This window comes from Salmo salar, chromosome ssa14 (assembly GCF_905237065.1).
Source record: "Salmo salar chromosome ssa14, Ssal_v3.1, whole genome shotgun sequence".
In the NCBI taxonomy this organism is placed as follows: Eukaryota; Metazoa; Chordata; class Actinopteri; order Salmoniformes; family Salmonidae; genus Salmo; species Salmo salar.
The window spans coordinates 57,916,745-57,943,779 of record NC_059455.1 but is presented as its reverse complement, the minus strand read 5'-3'; the positions used below and the strand labels follow the sequence as shown (position 1 = coordinate 57,943,779).

General features: G+C 43.0%; 1 protein-coding gene across 6 annotated transcripts; it reads right to left on the bottom strand.

Annotated features, from left to right (window-relative positions):
* On the bottom strand, window positions 1-25,663 carry lrrc71 (leucine rich repeat containing 71). Of its 6 annotated transcripts, none has more exons than XM_045694612.1 (17): window positions 25,361-25,663; window positions 24,531-24,685; window positions 24,210-24,344; window positions 23,353-23,472; window positions 22,960-23,035; window positions 22,652-22,726; window positions 20,773-20,841; window positions 20,519-20,678; window positions 20,277-20,360; window positions 18,518-18,592; window positions 18,064-18,168; window positions 13,303-13,390; window positions 13,140-13,219; window positions 13,023-13,049; window positions 10,648-10,759; window positions 1,499-1,590; window positions 1-1,312 (listed from the first exon to the last, which is right to left on the bottom strand). In XM_045694612.1, exons 3-17 carry the CDS (start codon window positions 24,313-24,315, stop codon window positions 1,187-1,189), a joined length of 1,395 nt encoding a protein of 464 aa, XP_045550568.1. In that variant the 5' UTR covers window positions 24,316-24,344; window positions 24,531-24,685; window positions 25,361-25,663; the 3' UTR covers window positions 1-1,186. The 6 variants fall into 6 exon arrangements, with proteins under 6 accessions (XP_045550568.1, XP_013997559.2, XP_013997563.2 ...); XM_014142084.2 differs by lacking the exon at window positions 25,361-25,663 and adding an exon at window positions 24,867-25,278 and having other exon boundaries at window positions 24,647-24,685; XM_014142088.2 differs by lacking the exon at window positions 24,531-24,685.
* Between the last annotated feature and the right edge of the window lie 1,372 nt (window positions 25,664-27,035).

Below are 27,035 nucleotides of genomic sequence, written 5' to 3'. Positions count from 1 at the left end.
TGATTGAATAACATGTGTACATTTATTTTGCAACGCTCGCGCACGTGAAGCAAGCATGTTAAGGCAACCTCTTCGCACATGGGGAAAATAGCAAAATGCCGGTCTCCACTCAACATTCTCCCCCCAAGCAGACTTGGGTAGAGGTGGAAGAGGCTGATCATCTTCCTCTGGTTTCAGACAATATGCTGGCCAAATAATCAACTACCAACTTTTGTATTGAAGCTGCTGATGCTTTGATAAACTCCTGACTAGCCAATTGTGGAGTATTACTGCTATCAAAAGGGAGCTAATGGGTTTGAATGACCTTAACGTCGTTTCAGCACCTTTTTATACAGTTTAAAAAGCGCAACGTCACGGTAACACAATACTGTCATCATAACCCCAATTTAATGACGCAACAATTCACGTGTTTTTTTTTTTACATTGTTTGCCTGTGTGTCACGCTGGATGGAGCTGAACATTGACACATCAAACAGGTGCGGAGAGTGTAAAAGACTGGCAGGAGTACAAAGGATGTCCCCATCCCATCCATTGCAGCTCATTTAAAGTTTAACTAGCAGCTAACAGAGGCATGAAATAAATGTTGTCCAATGAGCCTTCACAAATGTTTCTTGAAATGCATTCACCAGTAGAGACTAGTTTTCTCATCCTGGTGCGTGCTGGCACCTTTCAAGTGACAACTAAAAAGTATGTAAAACAGATCGCTATTTTTGTGCTTTGTTTGGCTTGGTATCGTAAATGTTTTAACTAAATCAGGAGCTTGCTGATATACAAAGACATTTGAATGGAATTCATAAACTACAATGCATCCAATGTGCACACAAGGATCCATGACTGCATCCTGATTCCTACGACTGTTTATTTTCAGAATTAAAGATTTCACCTCTTATGAAGTGAACAGTTGTGGAGGTGTGTAGTATTTCATGTCAGTGTTTTTGTTTATTGATTGGACTAGAGTAGAGAAGTGACACGTGGAAATATAATTGATGGGGCAATAGCAGGACAAACTTCAATTTGTAATTCAAATTGAGATACAAATTGGTAGCCTGGGTACCAGACCTGCTATCATGCCAGTTCTTGTCATATGCCAAACAAGGAGTGGCAAGGTGTGGAATGATAGCACAAATTGCTTCTGGTACTCACTTTAACAAATTGGGTAGGGGAGTTAAGATTTTTACTCTGCTATCTATAGTTTATGCTGCCTGCCCCGTTCATCTACTTGAGCAGAGGCCGTTTTGTTGAGAGGATCCCTGAGTGACATCAGTTCTTTTATCTTGAGGAAGGAATCACAGTCTGGAGGGAAGCGGTTTCTCTGTAGGAAAAAAAAAAGAGAAGTGGACTGGGGTCACATTCAGTGTTAAAGACACCGACAACAGGAGTAATTAAGTTGTTTAATTATATGAATCTTCAAGCTTTTGAACCCGCAACAAAACACACAAAAAAAGCAGATCAATGCACCACACACACACACAGAAGAGCTTGAAAAGACAAGACTCACATTGAGACAGAGACGAAGCAGACCTCCCCCTTCAGTCTGCGCCCCCACTGAGGACAGGAAGAGGAGCAGCGACTGCTCTGAAAGCATGTTGCCTACAGGAAGGAGAAATCAGCATAGCTATTACATCCCAATGCAAAGACGATTCAAGTCATTGTAAAAAAAAAAGCATCCTCACTTCAACATCACATAATTGCAACAAAAAAAATCTTCTAATGTTACAACTACAGCAGTTATTCCCATGTGATGAAAGCTACCTTCACTGAGGATGTTGTTAGTATGTCCCAAATGGCATCCTATTCCCTATAAAGTGCTTTACTTTTGACCAGGACCCATAGGGCTTTGGTCAAATGTACCCATTGGGCTCTGGTCAAAAGTAGTAGGGTGTAATTATGAACGCAGACTGTGTTGTGAAAGTGGCAGAGGTGGGACCAAGTCACTATTATTAGAGTCACAAGGTTTGAGTCTCTAGTCGAGTCAAGTCCAAGTCCTGCATTCTAAGAGCAAGTGAAGTCGAGTCTAGATTTTATTTTACTTGACTTGTAGTTGAACCAGTCATTACACATCTTTATTTATTGAGGCTACAGACAGCTGTTTTCATTAGTCTGCAGCACATTTTGAAAACAAATGAATTGTTGCATCTAGTTGTGTTGTTGTCCTCCGTTGGCTAGCTAGCTAAATGTTCCCTTTCCTAAATAAGCCATGGATGGAGATATGGATTTGGACTTAATTCTCTGTACTGGCCAATGATTATAACAGTCATTCTGATCCAACCATGAATTCATACATTCTTCATCTGGCCTGAGAGGATGGAAGTTCAATATGTAGCTAGATGTAGAAGGCTAATGTTAGCTTGCTGGCTAATTGTTGCCAATATAGGAAGTTAGGCTAGCGAGCAAGCATTTTAGCCAGGTAGCCTAGGCCAACAAAAACTAAAAGCATGTACTGTATGACAGAGTCACAGACTGTTTCGGCACCATGAAAGAGAGGAGGATGGCATTGGCATTTCTCTACAAGTAGGGTGAGTCCACATGTTTTTCCTACTTATGCACGCAAGCGGACACACACACGTACCACGGACAGCCACATGATATTTAACTTACGTTGATTGGACTAAGTAGTTTTGGGAATATTTTAGTTGTCACTGTATTAAACTAAGCACAGTTGATTTGATGATGTTGAAATGGTGATAATTGCAAAAAATTGCAAATTCTGGCTTGGCTTCCCCAGTGATTTTACCCACGCACCGCTACCGACACACTGAGGTGCGCACACTCCTATTACACACAACCACAGTGTCTGATACAGAGGCTATTTCTTTTGGGCTATTGCCCATGTATATTTGGTCAATCTACTTGTATATTTTGTACGATATGGCGCTTTCACCATTGGAGAGCACTTTGTTCTCTTGTTGAAATGTTTGCTGTTGACACAAACACATGGAGCACCGACAAACACATGATACCATATATTTAATTAAATTAACAGAACTTCTACTTCATGAGTCGTGTGCACATGAAAGTTCGCAATAAACATCGTGCCCACTCAGAAGGTAAGAAATTGTACACGAAAACGTATCTATCAAACATGAAACAGAAATGTCTAAGTGTTGCAATAAACAGTACAGAGATGGAATGATGAAACGCTAGCAATTATTTTAGGATTAGATGGAATATATACACTGAACAAAAATATAAAAACGCAACATGTTAAGTGTTGGTTCCATGTTTCATGAGATTAAATAAAAGATACCGAAATGTTCCATACGCAAATTTGGTGCTCAAATGTGTTTACATCACTGTTAGTAAGCATTCCTCCTTTGCCAAGATAATCCATCCACCTGACAGGTGTGACGTATCAAGCTGATTTAAAAAAAAATGTATTTCATTTCACCTTTATTTAACCAGGTAGGCTAGTTGAGAACAAGTTCTCATTTACAACTGCGACCTGGCCAAGATAAAGCAAAGCAGTGTGACACAGACAAGAACACAGAGTTACACATGGAATAAACAAGCCAATGACACAGTAGAAAAAAAGAAAGTCTATATACAATGTGTGCAAAACGCATGAGGAGGTAGGTAATAAATAGGCCATAGTTGCGAAGAATTACAATTTAGCAGATTAACACGAGTGATAAATGAGCAGATGATGTGCAAGTAGAGATACTGGTGTACAAAAGAGCAGAAAAGTAAATAAAAACAGTATGGGGAGGAGGTAGGTAGATTGGGTGGGCTATTTACAGATGGACTATGTACAGCTGCATCGATCGGTTAGCTGCTCAGATAGCTGATGTTTAAAGTTGGTGAGGGAAATATAAGTCTCCAGCTTCAGCGATTTTTGCAATTCGTTCCAGTCACTGGCAGCAGAGAACTGGAAGGAAAGGCGGCCAAATGAGGTGTTGGCTTTGGGGATGATCAGTGAGATATACCTGCTGGAACGTGTGCTACGGGTGGGTGTTGTTATCGTGACCAGTGAACTGAGATAAGGCAGAGCTTTACCTAGCATAGACTTATAGATGACCTGGAGCCAGTGGGTCTGGCGACTAGAGCATACAGGTCGCAGTGGTGGGTGGTATAAGGTGATTTGGTAACAAAACGGATGGTACTGTGATAGACTGCATCCAGTTTGCTGAGTAGAGTATTGGAATCTATTTTGTAGATGACATCGCCGAAGTTCAGGATCGGTAGGATAGTCAGTTTTACTTGGGTAAGTTTGGCGGTGTGAGTGAAGGAGGCTTTGTTGCGAAATAGAAAGCTGATTCTAGATTTGATTTTGGATTGGAGGGAGAGTTTACAGTCTAGCCAGACACCTAGGTATTTATAGTTGTCCACATATTCTAGGTCAGAACCGTCCAGGGTGGTGATGCTAGTCGGGCGGGCGGGTAGCGAACGGTTGAAAAGCATGCATTTGGTTTTACTAGCGTTTAAGAGCAGTTGGAGGCCACGGAAGGAGTGTTGAATGGCATTGAAGCTTGTTTGGAGGTTAGTTAGCAGTGTCCAAGGAAGGGCCAGAAGTATACAGAATGGTGTCGTCTGCGTAGAGGTGGATCAGGGAATCACCCGCAGCAAGAGCGACATCATTGATGTATACAGAGAAAAGAGTCGGCCCGAGAATTTAACCCAGTGGTACCCCCATAGAGACTGCCAGAGGTCCGGACAACTGGCCCTCCGATTTGACACACTGAACTCTGTCTGCAAAGTAGTTGGTGAACCAGGCGAGGCATTCATTAGAGAAACCAAGGCTTTTGAGTCTGCTGATAAGAATACAGTGATTGACAAGAGTCGAAAGCCTTGGCCAGGTCGATGAAGACGGCTGCATAGTACTGTCTTATCGATGGCGGTTATGATATCGTTTAGTACCTTGAGCGTGGCTGAGGTGCACCCGTGACCGGCTCGGAAACCGGATTGCACAGCGGAGAAGGTACGGTGGGATTCGAAATGGTCAGTGATCTGTTTATTAACTTGGCTTTCGAAGACTTGAGAGGCAGGATAGATATGTCTATAGCAGTTTGGGTCTAGAGTGTCACCCCCTTTGAAGAGGGGGATGACCGCGGCAGCTTTCCAATCTTTAGGGATCTTGGATGATACGAAAGAGAGGTTGAACAGGCTGGTAATAGGAGTTGCAACAATGGCGGCGGATAGTTTTAGAAAGAGAGGGTCCAGATTGTCTAGCCCAGCTGATTTGTACGGGTCCAGGTTTTGCAGCTCTTTCAGAACATCTGCTATCTGGATTTGGGTGAAGGAGAAGCTGGGGAGGCTCGGGCGAGTAGCTGCGGGGGGGGGGGGAGCTGTTGGCCGGGGTTGGAGTAGCCAGGAGGAAGGCATGGCCAGCCGTAGAGAAATGCTTATTGAAATTTTAGATTATCATGGATTTATCGGTGGTGACCGTGTTACCTAGCCTCAGTGCAGTGGGCAGCTGGGAGGAGGTGCTCTTGTTCTCCATGGACTTTAGTGTCTCAAAACGTTTTGGAGTTAGAGCTACAGGATGCAAATTTCTGCTTGAAAAAGCTAGCCTTTGCTTTCCTGACTGACTGCGTGTATTGGTTCCTGACTTCCCTGAATAGTTGCATATCGCGGGGACTATTCGATGCTATTGCAGTCCGCCACAGGATGTTTTTGTGCTGGTCAAGGGCAGTCAGGTCTGGAGTGAACCAAGTTCTGCATTTTTTGAAAGGGGCATGCTTATCTAAGATGGTGAGGAAATTACTTTTAAAGAACGACCAGGCATCCTCGACTGACGGGATGAGGTCAATATCCTTCCAGGATACCCGGGCCAGGTCGATTAGAAAGGCCAGCTCGCAGAAGTGTTTTAGGGAGCGTTTGACAGTCATGAGGGGTGGTCGTTTGACCGCGGATACAGGCAATGAGGCAGTGATCGCTGAGATCCTGATTGAAAACAGCAGAGGTGTATTTGGAGGGCAAGTTGGTCAGGATAATGTCTATGATGGTGCCCATGTTTACTGATTTAGGGCTGTACTTGGTGGGTTCCTTGATGATTTGTGTCAGATTGAGGGCATCTAGCTTAGATTGTAGGACTGCCGGGGTGTTAAGCAGTTTAGGTCACCTAACAGAACAAACTCTGAAGCTAGATGGACGGGGGCGATCAATTCACATATGGTGTGCTGGGCACAGCTGGGAGCGGGGGGGGTCGATAACAGGCGGCAACAGTGAGAGACTTATTTCTGGAGTGATTCATTTTTAAAATTAGAAGTTCGAATTGTTTGGATATAGACCTGGAAAGTATGACATAACTCTGCAGGTTATCTCTGCAGTAGATTGCAACTCCTCCCCCTTTGGCAGTTCTATCTTGACGGAAAATGTTGTAGTTGGGTATGGAAATCTCAGAATTTTTGGTGGCCTTCCTAAGCCAGGATTCAGACACGGCAAGGACATCAGGGTTGGCGGAGTGTGCTAAAGCAGTGAGTAAAACAAACTTAGGGAGGCTTCTGATGTTAACATGCATGAAACCAAGGCTTTTTCGATCACAGAAGTCAACAAATGATGGTGTATGGGGACACGCAGGGCCTGGGTTTACCTCCACATCACCCGAGGAACAGAGGAGGAATAGGATGAGGGTACGACTAAAAGCTATCAAAACTGGTCGTCTAGAGCGTTGAGGACAAAGAATAAAAGGAGCAGATTTCTGGGCGTGGTAGAATAGATTCAGGGCATAATATGCAGACAGGAGTATGGTGGGGTGCGGGTACAGCGGAGGTAAGCCCAGGCACTGAGTGATGATAAGAGAGGTTGTGTCTCTGGACATGCTGGTTATAATGGGTGAGGTCACCACATGTGTGGGAGGTGGGACAAAGGAGGTATCAGAGGTATGATGAGTGGAACTAGGGGCTCCATTGTAAACTAAAACAATGATAACTAACCTAAACAACAGTATACAAGGAATATTGACATTTGAGAGAGACATAAAGCGAGGCATAAAGCAATCACAGGTGTTGATTGGGAGAGCTAGTTAAGACAACAACGGGTAAGACAACAGCTAATCAGCTGAAACAACAGGTAAAATGGCAATGAATGGGCAGTTAACTACACACAGAGCCTGAGTTCGCGGCTGGGGCCGACAGATAAACAAAAATAACCAGAATGGAGTACCGTGATTAATGAACAGTCCAGCAGGCATCAGCTATGTAGCCAAGTGATCATAGGGTCCAGGGGACAGCAATAGATGGAACAGGGAAGCCGCAGAGTAGTCGCTACTACGCTAGCAACACAGCGTTTAAAGTTAGCAGCCCGGGGCTAGTAGAAGCGTCCTCCGATGTCCGACGGAGGTCGGTTGAAGGCACAGCGGATGGAGTATTCGTCGGCAGACCAGTCGTGGTGGTGCGGCGGGGCACCGTGTCGACAAAGGATCCAAGCCAGATGGCGAAAGAGGCATTGTAGTTGTAGTAATATAGTTTGCTAGCCGGGAGATGCGCCTGGCTCACGGCTAACTGGTGCTAGCTTCGGGCAAGGGGCATTAGCCACTATAGCCACTCGGTAGCAGCGGTGATCCGGTGCCAAGGTCCAGAGCTTACGGCAAGGATCCGGTGGAGTAGTGGATTCTAGCTGTGTTTGGGTGGAGTCCGGGGGAACAACTGAATAGGCCGGGAGTAGGCTGGCTCAGGCCTAGCTTCGGTACTGGGTCACTCAGTGGCAGCTAGCTAGCTGTGAAGATCAGGAGTAATGGTCCAGGGTTTACAGCAGGAATCCAGCGTTCTAGTGGAGAAACAGTCCGATACTGGTAGGCTGGCAAGTATTATCCAGGCAAAAAAAAAAGGGCTGGTATCTGTGCAGAAGGTAAAGGCCACTAGCAGTGGCTAACAATGTGTTACGTTCCCCAGTTTCTGTGTTGTGGTTTGTGTATTATCATGTATGTATTTCAGGAAATGGATTCCTGAAATTCTCTACGAGCAGCTGATTGGTCAATCAACATTGATGATTGGAGAGCTTACCCCGCCCCCTCGTCAGGACGCAGCTGTCTCCAATTACTAACTTCTTCTGAAGCTATATAAGCCCCAGTTCTGTTGCTCAGAAAGGGAGAGATGATTGCAGGGAGATATTTGCTGAGAGAGGAGGTTGATGGCAGAAGGATATGTGTTGGTTGTTTCTCAGAAAGAGCATTTGGTATGTACTTAGTTGTTGCTGAGAAACCTTATTATGTTCTGTGTTAGTTTGTTGCTCAGAGAGAGAGAGCTTCTTTAATGTCCTGAGTTAGTTGTTTTCTCAGTTTGTTGTGAAATCATTTGTGTAATTCTGTTTCATTTGTTCCCAGGGGGGAAGGGGAAGGCACCTAGGGAGTGCTTAGGCAAGAGGCCCGCGGGCATACATATACCCGTAGTAATTTGTCTATACACACTAGGAAAGACCTGGGCGGACCATCCCCTGTATTTTGGTTAGTGCACCAGGTGGTGCTAGTTAGGTAAGTAGTGGGTAGGCAGGTAAGGTAGGAGAGGGGGCTTTGATATTTAGTTTCTTTGCTTTGGTTCCGTCCAGCCCCTTTTCCCCAACCTTACCGCGTGAAGGAATAAATTCCCTGTTAACGGTATTCTCTGCCTATTTGTCATCCTTGCTCACACCTACACTTCCCTACCTTTTTCACAACACGAAGAGTTAAGTTGTAGCAGGGTGTTGCGTTCCCTCTTTCTAGAGGCGTGCGTAACACAATGACTAAATAGCTTGTAGCTAATTAGCTGGTTAGCTTCTGATGGCTAGGTGGTTCTGGCTATAAGGTCTAAAAATTATAGTGGTTCCGTATCCCATTGGGTGATGCAGGTTACCGGAAGGTATAATTGATTTAAAATGGAAAAGAGATTTAAAATTGAAATGTATACAAAAAAGGACAAAATACAAAAGTACACGAGAGGACGAACAAAACACGTCTGCACTACTACGCCATCTTGGAACATTGATTGATGCTGATTAAATAGCATGAACATTACACAGGTGTACCTTGTGCTGGGGACAATAAAAGTCCACCCTAAAATGTGAAGGTTGTCACACAACCCAATGTCACAATGTGTCCAGTTTTGAGGGAGCGTGCAATTGGCATGCTGACTGCAGGCATGTCCAACAGAGCTGTTGTCAGAGAAATTAATGTTAATTTCGCTACCATAAGCCGCCTCAATTGTCGTTTTAGAGAATTTGGCAGTATGTCCAACCGGCCTCACACCTCAGACCACGTTTAACCACGCCAGCCCAGGACCTCCACAACCGGCTTCTGAGACCAGCCACCCATCCAGCTGATGAAACTGGGTTTGCACAACCAAAGGATTTCTGCACAAACTGTCAAATTATCTCAGGGAAGCTCATCTGCGTGCTAGTCATCCTCACCAAGGTCTTGACTTGACTGCATTTCGACGTCGTAACCGACTTCAGTGGGCAAATGCTCACTTTCGATGGCCACTGGAGAAGTGTACTCTTCATGGATGAATCCCGGTTTCAACTGTACTGGGAAGATGGCAGACAGCGTGTACGGCGTCGTGTGGACGAGCGGTTTGCTGATGTCAACGTTGTGAACAGAGTGCCCCATGGTGGGGTTATGGTATGGGCAGGCATAAGCCACAGACAACAAACACAATTGTATTTTATCGATGATAATTTGAATGCATAAAGATACTGTGACGAGATCTTAAAGTCTATTGTCGTGCCATCTGCCGCCATCACCTCATGTTTCTGCATGATAATGCACATCCCCATGTCGCAAAGATCTGTACACAATTCCTGGAAGCTGAAATGGTCCCAGTTCTTCCATGGCCTGCATACTCACCAGACATGGCACCAATTAAGCATGTTTGGGATGCTTCTCACAGCAATTGAAGAGTGGGACATCATTCCACAGGCCAAAATCAACTCTATGCGAAGGAGATGTTTCGTGCTGCGACATCTCACACCAGATACTGACTGGTTTTCTGATCCATGCCCTACATTTTTTTTAAGGTATCTGTGACCAACAGATCCATATCTGTATTCCCAGTCATGCGAAATCCATAGATTAGGGCCTAATGAATTTATTTCAATTGACTAATTTCCTTATATGAACTGTAACTCTAAAATGTTTGAAATTGTTACATGTTGCATTTATATTTTTGTTCAGTATAGATTTACCACATATGCATTTAAACGTGTGAAAGCAACAGCAAACATTTCAACAAGAGAACAAAGCACACTCCACTGGCAGGAGTTTGGAGAGAACAAGTGGAAAGACAATTTTTAGAGTTGAATATTTATTTATTATGGCAATCTTGTCTCCTTACATTTTGACATTTGCGCTGCACCCGATCCTATTGCTGTACATCAAATCAGTAATCTGTTCACTAGCTCTCCCGACCTGTGTTGATAATTTGCTGATCCAATCAGTGACAAGTGTGCGTTTCTCTAGCCAATCTGTTGCACGTTTTTTTTGCAAGGGCAATGCTGCGGCTACTGTCTCTGGCTGCGTGGAGAGTAATCCACGGAGACTTTGTGCCACAGAGTGACAAAACATTACAAAAACCTGGCCAGATCATTTCAAGTCAAGTTCTGCGTCTTGAGGCTCAAAGTCCAAATCAAGTCGCAAGTTATTTATTTTCTATCAAGTTGAGTCTGAAGTCATCAAATTTGTGACTCGAGTCAAACTCAAGTCCAAGTAATGTGTCTCTGGGAATTGGTGCGGAGTCTGACCTGCTAGGTTGAGGGAGGTGAGGGCTGTGTTCCCAGGCAGAATTACTCGGCCTCCAGTGTGTTGCACTCCCGGCTCCAGAAGGGGGCTCACTGTCTCAACCAACTCTGCTGACTGGTGGAGGGAAACGGGATGAAAAATCTGAGTTGTGTCCCATATTGCACCCTATTCCTTTTATAGTGTGCTACTTTTGACCAGGGCAAAAGGGATGCAACCCAGTATCAAAATATTGATGGAGTTTGATTGGACACACAGTGGTAACAATGCTTTAACAGTTGTTAGTTTTATGTACATCATACAGTGCATTTGGAAAGTATTTAGACCCCTTCACTTTTTCCACATTTCGTTACATTACAGCCTTATTCTAAAATCTATTAAATATTATTTCCCGCCCTCAATCTATACACAGTACCCCATAATGACAAAGCAAAAACAGGTTAAGACATTTTAGCTAATTTATTGAAATTAAAAAACAGAAATACCTTATTTACATAAGTATTCAGACCCTTTGCTATGAGACTCAAAATTAAGCTCAGGTGCATTCTGTTTCCATTGATAATCCTTGAGATGTTTCTACAACTTGATTGGAGTCCACCTGTGGTAAATTCAATTGATTGGACATGATTTGGAAAGGCACACACCTGTCTATATAAAGGTCCCACAGTTCACAGTGCATGTCAGAGCAAAAACCAAGCCATGAGGTCAAATGAATTGTCCGTAGAGCTCAGACAGGATTGAGTCGAAGCACAGATCTGGGTAAGGGAACCAATATATTTCTGCAGCATTGTAGGTCCTCAATAACTCTTCCTAGAGCTGGGAGAACCTTTCAGAAGGACAACCATCTCTGCAGCAATCCACCAATCAGGCCTTTAGGGTAGAGAGCCAGACAGAAGCCACTCCTCTGTAAAAGGAACATGACAGCCCGCTTGGAGTTTGCCAAAAGGATCCTAAAGGACTCTGACCATGAGAAACTGATCTACAAAAAGAGTCAACAGAGACTGTACTTGCTCAAAAAGCTGGCCTCTTAATGTTAATTGTACTATACTGACTCTGTTTTACAAATCTTTCATTGAGTTTTCACATTTTGTATCGTTTGTTGGTTTGGCAATTCTACTGTCAGCCAGAGAAATATGCTGAGAGGATTATCACCACAGCAAGCAAGGTACTTGGAGTTCAACAGACAAGCCTGGATGAGAACTTTAAGGTCAGGGCCCTCCGCAAGGCTCACAAAATAATTTTAGACCCAAGCCACCCCCTGTACCCGGACTTTGAACTACTCCCCTTTGGGTGCAGGTATAGGGCACCCCTCGGCAGGAAAAACAGAACTAGACAATAATTTGTGCCAGGTGTGATATCCCTCCTAAATAGCTTGGGCTAATGTTCCTATCCACAGAGTAAGGCCAGCAGGCTAGTCTCTTTTTAATGGTATGTAACTTATGAAAGTTGTATTGTCAATTTGTTTTGTTGTGTACATGACACTGCAACAAAATTTCCCCATGGGGACAAAGTCAGTAAAGAAACAAGATTCTCTGGTCTGATGAAACCAAGATTGAACTCTTTGGCCTGAATGCCAAGCGTCACGTCTGGAGGAAACCTGGCACCATCCCTACGGCGAAGCATGGTGGTGGCAGCATCATGCTGTGGGGATGTTTTTCAGCAGCAGGGATTGGGAGAGTAGTCGGGATCGAGGGAAAGATGAAAGGAGCAACGTACAGAGATCCTTGATGAAAACCTGCTCCAGAGCGCTCAGGAATTCAGACCTGGACGAAGGTTCACATTCCAACAGGACAACGACCTTAAGCAAACAGCCAAGACAACCCAACTCTGTCCTTGAGCGGCCCAGCCAGAGCCCGGACTTGAACATCTCTGGAGAGACCTGAAAATAGCTATGCAGCGACACTCCCCATCCAACCTGACAGAGCTTGAGAGGATTTTCAGAGAAGAATGGGAGAAACTCCCAAAATACAGGTGTGCCAAGCTTGTAGCGTCATACCCAAGAAGACTCGAGGCTGTAATCTCTGCAAAAGGTGCTTCAACAAAGTACTGAGTAAAGGGTCTGAAAACATATGTAAATTGTGATATTTCAGTTTTTTAAAAACCTGTTTTTGCTTTGTCATTATCGGGTATTGTGTGTAGATTGAGGAGCAGAAAAAAAACGATTTAATACATTTTAGAATAAGGCTGTAACGTAACAAAATGTGGAAAAAGTCAAGGGGTCTGAATACTTTCCGAATGCACTGTATATCCACCAAATCCAAACATCGTGCATTTCACAGTCAGCTTTTTCTCTTTGAAAAGAAACACTAATATGGTGTCATCTGTGAGACAAACTGCAATATGCACACACACACACACACACACACCCAAACAAACACACCTTATTCTGTGTAGCATTGGCCTTCTCCTGCAGAAAGACACAGAGGGACATGAGCTGTCCACAATGTACATATTTCCAAAGGGATACAATGCATTTAACCTGAGTCTCTGTTGGTACCTCTTGATCCAACACAGATGGGCGCTTCTCTTTAACCCCTGACTTTCCCCCTTTACCCCGGGGCAACTTGGTGTCAGAGGCTGAAAAAGAAAACAAGAAAAACTAAGGTATAGAACAGAGAGAAATATTATGGTTATCATAAGGCTTTATGACAATGCTTTACCTTTTCTGGCCAACTTTGGTTCCTCTTTCTTTCCTGCTACCCCTCCAGTCTGGTTTGCTGCTGGCTTCTCATCCTTTTTGGCTGTGTCCTAAAAAAATTAAAATAATCAAGGGATTAATCTGAATATGAAGGAACCTTTTTTTCTGTGTGTTTATAAAATAGATCATACTGTATGTGCGGTTTCCCTGACACAGATTAAGCCAAAGTCTCGAACAGCATTTCCCAAACTTGGGGTCGGGACCAACGGTGGGGTCGTCTGATTTAAAAAAAATAAAAAAAAATTACCTTTATTTTAACAGTGAAGACATATTGAGACCTAGGTCTCATTTACAAATGCGCCTTGTGGATTCGGAAAGTATTCAGACCCCTGGATTTTTCCACATTTTGTTACGTTACAGCCTTATTCTAAAATGTATTAAATCTTTTTTTTTCTGCTCCTCAATCTACACACAATACCCCATAATGACAAAGCAAAAACAGGTTTTTAGAAATGGTTGCAAATGTATAAAAACCTTGAAATAACACATTTACATAAGTATTCGCACCCTTTACTCAGTACTTTGTTGAAGCACCTTTGGCAGTGATTACATCCTTGAGTCTTCTTGGGTATGACACCACAAGCTTGGCACACCTGTATTTGGGGAGTTTCTCCATTCTTTTCTGCAGATCCTCTCAAGCTCTGTCAGGTTGAATGGGGAGCGACACTGCACAGCTATTTTCAGGTCTCTCCAGAGATGTTCGATCGGGTTCAAGTCTGGGCTCTGGCTGGGCCACTCAAGGACATTCGGAGACTTGTCCCGAAGCCACTCCTGCGTTGTCTTGGCTGTGTGCTTAGGGTCGTTGTCCTGTTGGAAGGTGAACTTTCGCCCCAGTCTGAGGTCCTAAGCAGGTTTTCATCAAAGAGCTCTCTGCACTATGCTCTGTTCATCATTCCCTCGATCCTGACTAGTCTCCCAGTCCCTGCCCCTCAAGAACATCCCCACAGCATTGATGCTGCCACCACCATTCTTCACCGTAGGGATGGTGCCAGGTTTCCTCCAGACGTAACGCTTGGCATTCAGGCCAAAGAGGTCAATCTTGGTTTCATCAGACCAAAGAATGTTGTTTCTCATGGTCAGAGTCCTTTAGGTGCCTTTTGGCAAACTCCATGCGGGCTGTCATGTGCCTTTTACTGAGGAGTGGCTTCAGTCTGGCCACTCTACCATAAAGGCCTGATTTGGTGGAGTGCTGCAGAGATGGTTGTCCTTCTGGAAGGTTCTCCCATCTCCACAGAGGACCTCTGGAGCTCTGTCAGAGTGACCATTGTGATCTTGGTCATCTCCCTGACCTAGGCCCTTCTCCCTCGATTGCTCAGTTTGGCTGGGCGGCCAGCTCTAGGAAGAGTCTTGGTGGTTCCAGACTCTTCCATTTAAGAATGATGTTCTTGTGGACCTTCAATGCTGCAGATATTTTTTGGTACCCTTCCCCAGATCTGTGCCTCGACACAATCCTGTCTCAGAGCTCTACGGGCAATTCGACCTCATGGCTTGGTTTTTGCACTGACATGCACTGTCAAACTGTGGGACCTTATATAGACAGACAGGCGTGTGCCTTTCCAAAACATGTCCAATCAATTGACTTTACCACAGGTGGACTCCAATCAAGTTATAGAAACAGCTCAAGGATGATCAATGGAAACAGGATGTGCCTGAGCTCAATTTCAAGTCTCATAGCAAAGGGTCTGAATACTTATGTAAATAAGGTATCTGTTTTTTTATACATTTGCAAACATTTCTAAAAACCTGTCTTCGCTTTGTCATTATGGGTTATTGTGTGTAGATTGAGGAAAATAAATAATGTAATCAATTTTAGAATAAGGCTGTAACGTAACAAAATGTGGAAAAAGTGAAGGGGTCTGAATACACTGTACACCACTTAAATTCTCCTTCCTTCCTTCCTTCCTTCCTTCCTTCCTTCCTTCCTTCCTTCCTTCCTTCCTTCCTTCCAATGTGGCTCTAACTTTTGAAGCTATATGCTGCAGATGACTGCCGAAATAAACTAAACACCAACATAAAGTGTCTCAGTATGTGTGGGGCCAACATGAACCAGAACAGCTTCAATGTGCCTTGGCATAGATTCTACAAGTGTCTGGAACTCTAATGGAGGGATGCGACACCATTCTTCCACGAAGAATTCGATAATTTTGTGTTTTGTTGATGTGGTGGAAAACGCAGTCTCAGGCGCCACTCCAGAATCTCCCAATTGGGTTGAGATCGAGTGACTGACACACTTTTACGCCCTATGCTCCATTGAGACCCCTCTTTAAAAAGTCACAGATCTCTTCTTCTAGTCATGGTAGCCAAAATAATGGGCAACTGGGTATTTTCATACATGGCCCTAAGCATGGTGGGATGTTAATTGCTTAATTAACTCAGGAACCACACGTGGAAGCACCTGCTTTCAATATACACTGCTCAAAAAAAGAAAGGGAACACTAAAATAACACATCCTAGATCTGAATGAATGAAATAATCTTATTAAATACTTTTTCCTTCACATAGTTGAATGTGCTGACAACAAAATCACACAAATAATCAATGGAAATCCAATTTATCAACCCATGGAGGTCTGGATTTGGAGTCACACTCAAAATTAAAGTGGAAAACCTTTGATGTAATGTCCTTTAAAACAAGTCAAAATGAGGCTCAGTAGTGTGGTGGCCTCCACGTGCCTGTGTGACCTCCCTACAACACCTGGGCATGCTCCTGATGAGGTGGCGGATGGTCTCCTGAGGGATCTTCTCCAAGACCTGGACTAAAGCATCCGCCAACTCCTGGACAGTCTGTGGTGCAACGTAGCGTTGGTGGATGGAGCGAGACATGATGTCCCAGATGTGCTCAATTGGATTCAGGTCTGGGGAACGGGCGGGCCAGTCCATAGCATCAATGCCTTTCTCTTGCAGGAACTGCTGACACACTCCAGCCACATGAGGTCTAGCATTGTCTTGCATTAGGAGGAACCCAGGGCCAACCGCACCAGCATATGGTCTCACAAGGGGTCTGAGGATCTCATCTCGGTACCTAATGGCAGTCAGGCTACCTCTGGCGAGCACATGGAGGGCTGTGCGGCCCCCCAAAGAAATGCCACCCCACACCATGACTGACCCACCGCCAAACCGGTCATGCTGGAGGATGTTGCAGGCAGCAGAACGTTCTCCACGGCGTCTCCAGACTCTGTCACGTCTGTCACATGTGCTCAGTGTGAACCTGCTTTCATCTGTGAAGAGCACAGGGCGCCAGTGGCGAATTTGCCAATCTTGGTGTTCTCTGGCAAATGCCAAACGTCCTGCACGGTGTTGGGCTGTAAGCACAACCCCCACCTGTGGACGTCGGGCCCTCATACCACCCTCATGGAGTCTGTTTCTGACCGTTTGAGCAGACACATGCACATTTGTGGCCTGCTGGAGGTCATTTTGCAGGGCTCTAGCAGTGCTCCTCCTGCTCCTCCTTGCACAAAGGCGGAGGTAGCGGTCCTGCTGCTGGGTTGTTGCCCTCCTACGGCCTCCTCCACGTCTCCTGATGTACTGGCCTGTCTCCTGGTAGCGCCTCTATGCTCTGGACACTACGCTGACAGACACAGCAAATCTTCTTGCCACAGCTCGCATTGATGTGCCATCCTGGATGAGCTGCACTACCTGAGCCACTTGTGAGTTGTAGACTCCGTCTCATGCTACCACTAGAGTGAAAGCACCGCCAGCATTCAAAAGTGACCAAAACATCAGCCAGGAAGCATAGGAACTGAGAAGTGGTCTGTGGTCACCACCTGCAGAACCACTCCTTTATTGGGGGTGTCTTGCTAATTGCCTATAATTTCCACCTGTTGTCTATTCCATTTGCACAACAGCATGTGACATTTATTGTCAATCAGTGTTGCTTCCTAAGTGGACAGTTTGATTTCACAGAAGCGTGATTGACTTGGAGTTACATTGTGTTGTTTAAGTGTTCCCTTTATTTTTTTGAGCAGTGTACTTTGTATCCCTCATTTAGTAAAGCATTTCCTTTATTTTTGCAGTTACCTGTATTAGGACCCCATTCCCGAAAGCCAAGGTCGTCTGCCCCTGCTCTGACGTTGCTGACGCATGCCAGATCTTAAAACGCCCGGATAGCTATTTTACGTATCAGTTGACCACGTCATGTTATAGCAATCTGGTGCCCGACGGCACAGTCGATGATGTGGGACGCATAGGGCTGTGGAAGTCACTAATGACCAGCAGCAGCATCAGTGCCTGGAGAAGCCTAATTACCGTGACTAAACGGTCATGTGGAATTTGACTGCCTTCATGACTGCCGGTGTGGTGGTAATACGGTCATTGCAACAGCCTTAGGCACACAACCATTGCTTGATGCATTCATCGTCTCCGCAGGGGAAACCGACCTAAGACTCTCAGGAACACGTTTGTATCGTCTGTTTCCCTCTACAATGCTCACAAGCCACACAGGGTCTCATTAGAACAGTGAACAGGACCAGGCACCAAATTCAAAACAATGATGGCGTTCTTTTCTACATAGAAGATCATATCCAATTTTTGCCTGATGATCTGAACATCCCAATACCTTTCTGATGCAATTCAGTCACTTCAAACCATAATCGTTTAAGATTGAAGTACTGTCAGACGGATTTGTAATAGGGTCACGAGCACAAAAGGTTTGGGAACCCCTTTCCTAGACCATGCCTTCGTCCAGGACAGTGTCTGGGAAACTAGCCACGAGTTCTGATAGGTACCTTTTTCTTGGAGGCAACCTTGGCTCCTTTGCTGACGTTGCGCTCCAGTGAGGAGCTGCTGGGGATGGAGAGAGGTCGTTCACACTTTGAGTCAGCATGAGAGGGCTGGGAAGACAGAGAGATCAGATTAGTGTGCTTTTGTTTAGTTTGAGTTAGTGTGTAGCTATTGGTGTGTTATTCTTCTATAGAAGTGTGTAGGTGTGTTTGTGGCATGGGATGGTCTAGCGGTCTAAGCCGCTGCCTCCAGAATACATATCCCAGTGAGAGCGTGGGTTTAAATCCGGCACACTGCTTTTCTAGCACTCTCTCCTCCTACCTTTCCTGTCAGTATTTTATTGTTCTATCTAATTAAAAAAATATGAAAACAAAAATGTATAAAAAGGAGTGGGACTGCCCCAGTCCTAAAAAAATTAATTTAAAAAAAGTAGTGTGTAGGTGTGCTGTCCTCTCTCACCGACTGGTCTCTTCTGAGCAGCAGCCTCCTCCTCTCAACAACCTCATCATGGGTCAGAGAAAAGGGACCCAGCACCTAAGGAACCAACACAGAAAGAGAGAGAGAATCACTGGGAGGGTAAAGATACACAAAAAATAAAAACTTTTTTTTTTTTTTTTTTAAACTTAGATCCCAAATGGCACCCTATTCCACATGTATAACACTACTTCAAACCAGGCCCATAGGGAATGCACTATTTAAGGAATGGAGTGCAATTTGTTATACACCCTTTGAAAACTCTTAGTTTATTTTTAAGCGGTTAACCTGTTAGGGCTAGGGGGCAGTATTGACACGGCTGGATAAAAAACGTACCCGATTTATTCTGGTTACTACTCCTGCCCAGTAACTAGAATATGCATATAATTATTGGCTTTGGATAGAAAACACTCCAAAGTTTCTAAAACTGTTTGAATGGTGTCTGTGAGTATAACAGAACTCATGGCAGGCCAAAACCTGAGAAGATTCCATGCAGGAAGTGGCCTGTCTGACAAGGTGTGTTTTATCTTGGCTCTTTTTATTGAAGACTGAGGATCTTTGCAATAACGTGACACTTCCTACGGCTCCCATAGGCTCTCAGAGCCCGGGAAAAAGCTGAAGGATATCGAGGCAGGCTCTGGCTGAAACACTTTATCGCGTTTGGATAGTGGCTGGTCAGAGTACTGTGGGCTTAGGCGCGTGCCCGAGTCGACCGAATGCTTTATTTTCTTTCCTCTGTTTACCTAAATGCAGATTCCCGGTCGGAATATTATCGCTTTTTTACGAGAAAAATGGCATAAAAATGGATTTTAAACAGCGGTTGACATGCTTCGAAGTACGGTAATGGGATATTTAGAATTTTTTTGTCACGAATTGCGCCATGCTCGTGACCCTTATTTACACTTCGGATAGTGTCTTGAACGCACGAACAAAACGCCGCTATTTGGATATAACGATGGATTATTTTGGACCAAACCAACATTTGTTATTGAAGTAGCAGTCCTGGGAGTGCATTCTGACGAAGAACATCAAAGGTAATCAAACTTTTGTAATAGTAAATCGGAGTTTGGTCAGGGCTAAACTTGGTGGGTGTCTAAATAGCTAGCCGTGATGCCTGGGCTATGTACTTAGAATATTGCAAAATGTGCTTTCACCAAAAAGCTATTTTAAAATCGGACATATCGAGTGCATAGAGGAGGTCTGTATCTATAATTCTTAAAATAATTGTTATGCTTTTTGTGAACGTTTATCGTGAGTAATTTAGTAAATTCACCGGAGGTTTGCGGGGGGTATGCTAGTTCTGAACGTCACATGCTAATGTAAAAAGCTGGTTTTTGATATAAATATGAACTTGATTGAACAAAACATGCATGTATTGTATAACATAATGTCCTAGGTGTGTCATCTGATGAAGATCATCAAAGGTTAGTGCTGCATTTAGCTGTTTTCTGGGTTTTTGTGACATTATATGCTAGCTTGAAAAATGGGTGTCTGATTATTTCTGGCTGGGTACTCTGCTGACATAATCTAATGTTTTGCTTTCGTTGTAAAGCCTTTTTGAAATCGGACAGTGTGGTTAGATTAATGAGAGTCTTGTCTTTAAAATGGTGTAAAATAGTCATATGTTTGAAAAATTGAAGTTTTAGCATTTGAGGAATTTGAATAACGCACCACGGGTTTACACTGGCTGTTACGTAGGTGGGACGATTTGGTGCCACCTAGCCCAGAGAGGTTAAGTACCCACCTCTGCCAGACGAGAGGCTCCTGTGTCTCCAATATGATTATTGGCCAGAGAGAGACACAGCAAAGAGCGATTCAGACGCAAACCCTGGTAGCAAAAATAGGGGAGAAAGAAGTTGATACAACAACAAATATCTGCCACGTATCATTCTTCAAGGCTGGTAAATGTGGAAAACACATTTCTACAATTGTGGGGTACATTTTTTTACATTTGACTAATATAGCAGATGCTCTCATCCAGAGTACCTGTGCTAAATGAGCAGCGCCCGCATCACCAATGGAATTGAAGGCCAGATTGAGTGACAGAAGATTATTGTTGGCAGCCTGGGCTGTAGCGAGGGCTGAGCCAATCAGGCGAGCTCCCACCTCGCCAATCCGGTTATTACGCAGTGATACGTGAGTAAGCCTGTATTGCAGTGATACATCATTATTGAAATGTGTTTGTAAGCATGATTGAAAAAAATGTAAAGAAAAAAAAGAAAAAAATAACAGGGACTCACATACTGTCTTCAGATATAAGGAGGTGATAACTCTGCTCTGGTAGTGGGTTTCCCTCCAAAACCACAGTCCTAACCGAGAGACAGAGAACATGAGAAGTTCAGGGGCCGACTGTATCAAGCGACTCAGAGTAGGTGCGCTGCCTGAAGATCAGGTCCCTACTGTCCATGTAATCTTATCATTGTAATCTAAAAGGTAAAACTGATCCTAAATGAGTTCTACTCTGAGACGCTTGATTCATATGGGCCCAGATATTCTTTCATTATGCTCTGCATATCTCCATGACACAGTTAGTGAAGCACATTCAAAGAGAATAGGTACGGTGCCTTCAGAAAGTATTCACACCCTTTGAATTTTTCCGCTTTACAGCCTGAATTTAATATGGATTAAATAAATATATTTTTTTGTCACTGGCCTACACACAATACCCCATAATGTCAAAGTGGAATTATGTTTATTGAAATTTTTACAAATGAATTAAACATTTAAAACTGAAATGACTTGAGTCAATAAGTATTCAAGCCCTTTGTTATGGCAAGCCTAAATAATTTCAGTAGTAAAAAAATTGCTTAAAAAGTCCCACAATAAGTTGCATGGACTTTGTGCAATAATAGTGTATTTTAATGACTACCTCATTTCTGTATCCCACACATACAATTTTGTGTAAGGTCCTTCAGTCGAGCAGTGAATTTCTAACCGATTCATCCAGAAAGACCAGGGAGGTTTTCCAATGCCTCGGTAGATGGATAAAAATGTAAAAAAGTAGACATTGAATATCCATTTCAGCATGGTGAAGTTATTACTTACACTTTGGATGGTACATCAATACACCCAGTCACTACAAAGATACAAGCATCCTTCCTCACTCAGAGAGGAAGTAAAATGCTCAGGCATTTCAGCATGAGGCCAATGGTGACTTTAAAAATCAGTTACAAAGTTTAATGGCTGTGATAGGAGAAAACTGAGGATGGGTCAACAACATTGTAGTTACTCCACAATACTAACCTAATTGATAGAGGGAAAAGAAGGAAGCCTGCACAGAGTAAAAATATTCCAAAACATGCATCCTGTTTGCAACAAGGCACTAAAATACTGCAAAAAAATGTGGCAAAGCAATTCACTTTTTGTCCTGATTATGTTTGGGGCAAATCTAATACAACACATTACTGAGTACCGCTCTCCATATTTTCAATCATAGTGGTGACTGCATTATGTTATGGTTACGCTTGTAATCGGTAAGGACTGGGGAGTTTTTCAGAATAAAAAAAAGAAACTAGGCAAATCCTAGAGAAAAACCTGGTTCAGTCTGCTTTCCACCAGAACTGGGAGAATAATTCACCTTTCAGCAGGACAATAGCCTAAAACACAAGACCAAATCTACACTGGAGTTGCTTACCAAGATGACATTGAATGTTCCTGAGTGGCTGAGTTAAAATTTTGACTTAAATCTACTTGAAGATCTATGGCAAGGCCTGAAAATGGTTGTCTAGCAATGATCAACAACCAATTTGACAGAGCTTGAAGAATTTTGAAAAGACTAAATGGGCAAATGTTGCAATCCAGGTGTGGAAACCTCTTAGAGACTTACCCAGAAAGACTCACAGCTGTAATCACTGCCAAAGGTGCTTCTATAAAGTATTGGCTCAGGGGTGTGAATACTTATGTTAATGAGATATTTCTGTATTTCATATTCAATAAATTTGCTAATATTTCTCAAAACATGTTTTCACTTTGTCATTATGGGGTATTGTATGTAGACAAGTGAGAACATAATAAATGTAATACATTTTGAATTCAGGCTGTAACACAAAATGTGGAATAAGTCAAGGGGTATGATGAATACTTTCTGAAGGCACTGTATATGATGAATCATCCAATCACCTTAGGTTTGAGCAGAGAGATATTGTATTCTTCAAGGAGGTCAGAGTTCGCCCCGTCAGACCAGCACGCCACAGACTGCAACACAAAAGATAATATTGCAAGAGCAATGCCTATACCCAAAACATTACACTAACAACCAAGTAACAATACATGTGGGATATTTTTCTCATTTTCTCCTAGGAAAAGGACATAAGCTGGGGGGAAAAAAACATGCCAAACATGCCCAATAGCGCTTAGCTTTGCCTTGGGCAAATACTGTATATCATGAAGTACAGGAAGACACATCTCAATCTAAATACAGTACTCACTGCAGATTCTGTAGGTTGCTTAGGGCTGGAAGTGTCTTGTTAAGCACTCGAGCCATCAGCTCATCCACCTTCCACCCTATGAAGTGACAGAAACAATGGCTCTGACACCGCTTGTTTGCCACTACAAATTATGTTCATAGAATGGCACTACATGGTACTATTTATATTGTCCACTGTGTAAGAGGTGCATATGTAAGAGAAGTGGTACTGTTCAAATGTCAATGTCAGTGTCTCTTGAGAGAAAGCAGTATTGTTTTAAAACAACTCATAACATCTTTAAATGATTTTGTCTGCATGTTGTTTACTATCACTACACTACATTTTTTTACTTTAGGAGTATTCTACTGTTGTTCAGACAGTGAAGGATTATGTTTAGTTCAGTTATGCTCTCACCACACACCCTGACCTCCTTAATACTGTGAGGGTCCTCACTCTCCAGCTCCACTTGGAGGCGTGGTTTAGGGCACCACGTTGTGGTCGCTATACCAGCACCCATCTGGGATTGGCTCTCCTCTGAGGCCACAAGTATGTAAATGATAAACAGCAATAATAAAAAGTGAGATTGAGTCCCAAATGGCACCCTATTCCCTTTATAGTACACTTATTGGCACAGATCAATAGTAGTACACTATAGGGAATAGGGTGCTATTTGGGACACAGCCTGAGTGACGATGAGAGAGCTTGGGAATAATGTGTAGTGAAATGTGTGCACACAGAGACACACACAAAATGTATACCGTAAATAAAATATATAAAGTATGTAGAAAATATAAATGGGCCAATATATTTTTATTACATAATCTTTGAGAACAAAATCACCAAAATAAAAGCTAGACAGATATAATTAAAAATTCCAAAACCAATTAATTTAGCAGTACTGATTTTGTTCTTATGTTTGAGCAAAAGTACACAGCATTAGCCATGGCAAAATGCATAGAATTGACTGGAAATTTGCTTTAAAACTGCAAAAAAAATAATCTCAGCTCCATGGCAGAATGTGTGTAAATTTGCTTTAAAACTGTAAACATTTCTCTCAGCTTCATGGATAATTTTTTGGAAATGCAGGAAATTGGCTTAAAAAAGCAACAGGTCGACCACGCCCATTGTCACGCCCCCTGCCACGTCCAATACCTAAGCCCCTTTTTGATCTAGAAAAAACCCTGGGCCTAGCAATAGAGAAACAAGTAAGACATGAGGCTTAGCACCACAGTTTGGTGGTTGATGTGAATGGCTAGTGGACTGTCATTTACCCATGTTGCCTCTCTCTGTGGTAGGAGTGACAGAGGCTGGGGGTCGTGGGGTTACAGCAGGGATCTCCTTCATGCCCAGAAGAGAACACAGCTCAGGGAAGTCCATCTCCAGACTGCCAGAGCACTGATAATCATCTTTTAGAGAGAGGATCAAACCACAGAATGACATCCAGTGATTCCATCTGTCATTATGACTACCCATTAAGTTTTGCAATAATATGTCACTGTACTGAGGTTATTAAAAACAGGAAGTTCAATCTGCAGCAACTAACAAAATGTTAGGTACAGTACTATATATTTGCCAAAATAGTAAAATCTTACCTGAACCAGTATCTGGGCAACTGAGGTATATCTGGGCAGAGGAGGAAGAATATGCCTACTCGTGATATTTATCTTCTCTTCCTCTGCCCAGATAATGTTACTGGTTCAAATCTTACCTATCCTCTGAACTGGACACTTTTCCTGTATATTTAGTCCTAAACGCCAGAGAAAAGGACAAAGAACAGCGAAGTGCTCAGCTATTTAACAACCGAAATATGACAAAATAAGCCAAACTTCTGCATCTGCACCACGGTCTACGTAAATAACATTTGTCATTAGATACTGGACTTGTCAGGCAAGGCTGGGACTGAATTCCTTCAGCTTCCTTCATCTTACCAGCAATTTTCGAAAACTCATCCTCAACGTTACCAGCTGCCTTCTCTTTCACGACTTTCACGACTTTCTCAACCCTCTTTTTCATCCTCAAGGTGATGTAACTTAGCTAGCTAGTAAGTAAGTACAGTAGGCAGGTAACGTTAGCAAGCTAAAATTCACAGTCGTTGACTGTAACTATACTATAGCTACTGTTGTTACAGTCGAACGTTAGTCAAATGAACATTTCCTTACAGCCTCCTAAACGAACCAGAATAATATTTCCCTTGCTATCTAGCGACATATGCTTTTAGCAAGCTGTATGTCTTTTCTTTCAGTCCAATTTACGCGACTTTCATTTGTTGTCACTTGCTTGAAACTGCCAGAGCGAGCTAGACCGGCGTCATTACTCGTTATCACCATGCCAACCGCCCCGCCTTCCCCAGGGAAACTTGGACGACATATTTTTACTTAAAAAAATTAAAAAATAAAAAACAACGTATTTTACTTGAATTTACCTGCAATGGATGGATGGATGGGCTTTGGGAACTCTCCTTGTCCTTGTTTATGTTCTCTGGGCCACAGTTCGTATAGTTTTTGATAAACCTACAGGTAACTGCCAAAATAATAGAAGCACTTGCGTAAACGAGGGATGCCAAGTATATCGAAAGCAGGTGCTTCCTAAGTTAATTAAGCAATTAACATCCCATCATGCTTAAAGCTCATGCATAAAAGTGCCCAGTTGTCCATTATTTTGGCTACCGTGGCTAGAATAAAAAAAGATCTCACTGACTTTGAAAGAGGAGGAGCATAAGGGGTTTAAAGTGTGTGTGGAGCTGCGCCTGAGACAGCGTTTTCCACCAGCATCAACAAAACACTAAATTATGTAATTTCTCTTGGAAGAATGGTGTCTTATAGAGTTCCAGACAATTGTAGAATCAATGCCAACACTTTATGTTGATGCTAACTTTATTTTGGCTGTTACCTCCTAGTTCAGTGGTTCATCCAGCTATATATCAGAAATGAACCATTAGTCACGATAACAAAATGAAGCACTAAGCCGAAGTCAAATGAATGACACGATGCACAAGTAACAAATGGACGGTTTTGTTACTGTTTGTTACTCGGGCCTCATTGAGTCATTCATTTGACTTGGGTTTATTGCGTCATTCTGTTATCGTGACGTCACTGTTCATATTTTATTTTAGGTAATCTAAGTTTGTTTAAAAATACTTCAAGACAACTTATCATTCCTATATTTTATCTCATTAATAAACATTCTAAGCCGTTGGGGGGGGGGGGGGTTCTGACATGGAATTGTTTTAAGATGGTCATACTATGGATCATTTAGCTATTTGCTCAAATAATTTAGGGCCTTTTTCGGTATAAAAAATATTAAATAAATAATATTTTGTTAAAATATTGAATTTGGCCTTTACTACTATAGTCCAGAGAAATGCATTGAATAACACATTTAGAAATGGTTAAAAAAAAAGACAGTAAAAAAATGTATCATAAGAAACAAGGTTTTGAAGCGTTTGTCCTTTATCTATGAGATATAAGAAATATTTAACCAATTTTTGGGGTAGGCACAAAACTACCTTCACACTTCCATAAAAAAATGTAAACCAGTACCGGTTACCCTCAGACGAGTCCCGTGACACTTGTGTGGGTCACAGAGCAAAACGTAGAACACCATCTTATTTATGTAGCCCAAACGGTTCAGACGCTACAAACAAAAGTTGGAAAATGGATGGTACCGACTTCAGACGAGTCCCCTGACACATGGGGTTGTAATAGTTTTGTAGGACAAACCGTTCGGACGCTACAGAAGTTTTCGTGAGAGGGATGTCTCATGGTTAGACAAACACTACTCTTCCAACTTTCACCACAAATGCAGAAGTGCGACATAGGCGGATGCGGTGGATTGAGACACAATGTCTATCTTAAATTGACGGATTTTGATGGGGATTTTTTGGGGCGTCAATCGACTCTAGGGAGTTAAAGTTTGCTTTAATTAAAATCATGTTGGGAAATAAGTTAGCCAATTGCGTTTTGATTCTTGACCCACGAGGCTCAACAATAGGGCAAAACCTTCTTGCTATACCTCAGTGGTCACGATGGCCAGATAGCTAGCAACAATGACCAGAAACTGCCATCATAAGTGGCTCGTTTCAGATTGTTTGATCTTGC

Coding starts and splice junctions, on each gene's coding strand:
- lrrc71 (XM_014142084.2), bottom strand. CDS start 24,951: ATGAAAAAGAGGGTTGAGAAAGTCGTGAAAGTCGTGAAAGAGAAGGCA. Junction 18,593..20,276: donor GAGCCTCTCGTCTGGCAGAG/GTGGGTACTTAA, acceptor TTGGTTCCTTAG/GTGCTGGGTCCCTTTTCTCT. Junction 13,220..13,302: donor ACCAAAGTTGGCCAGAAAAG/GTAAAGCATTGT, acceptor TTTCTTTTTCAG/CCTCTGACACCAAGTTGCCC.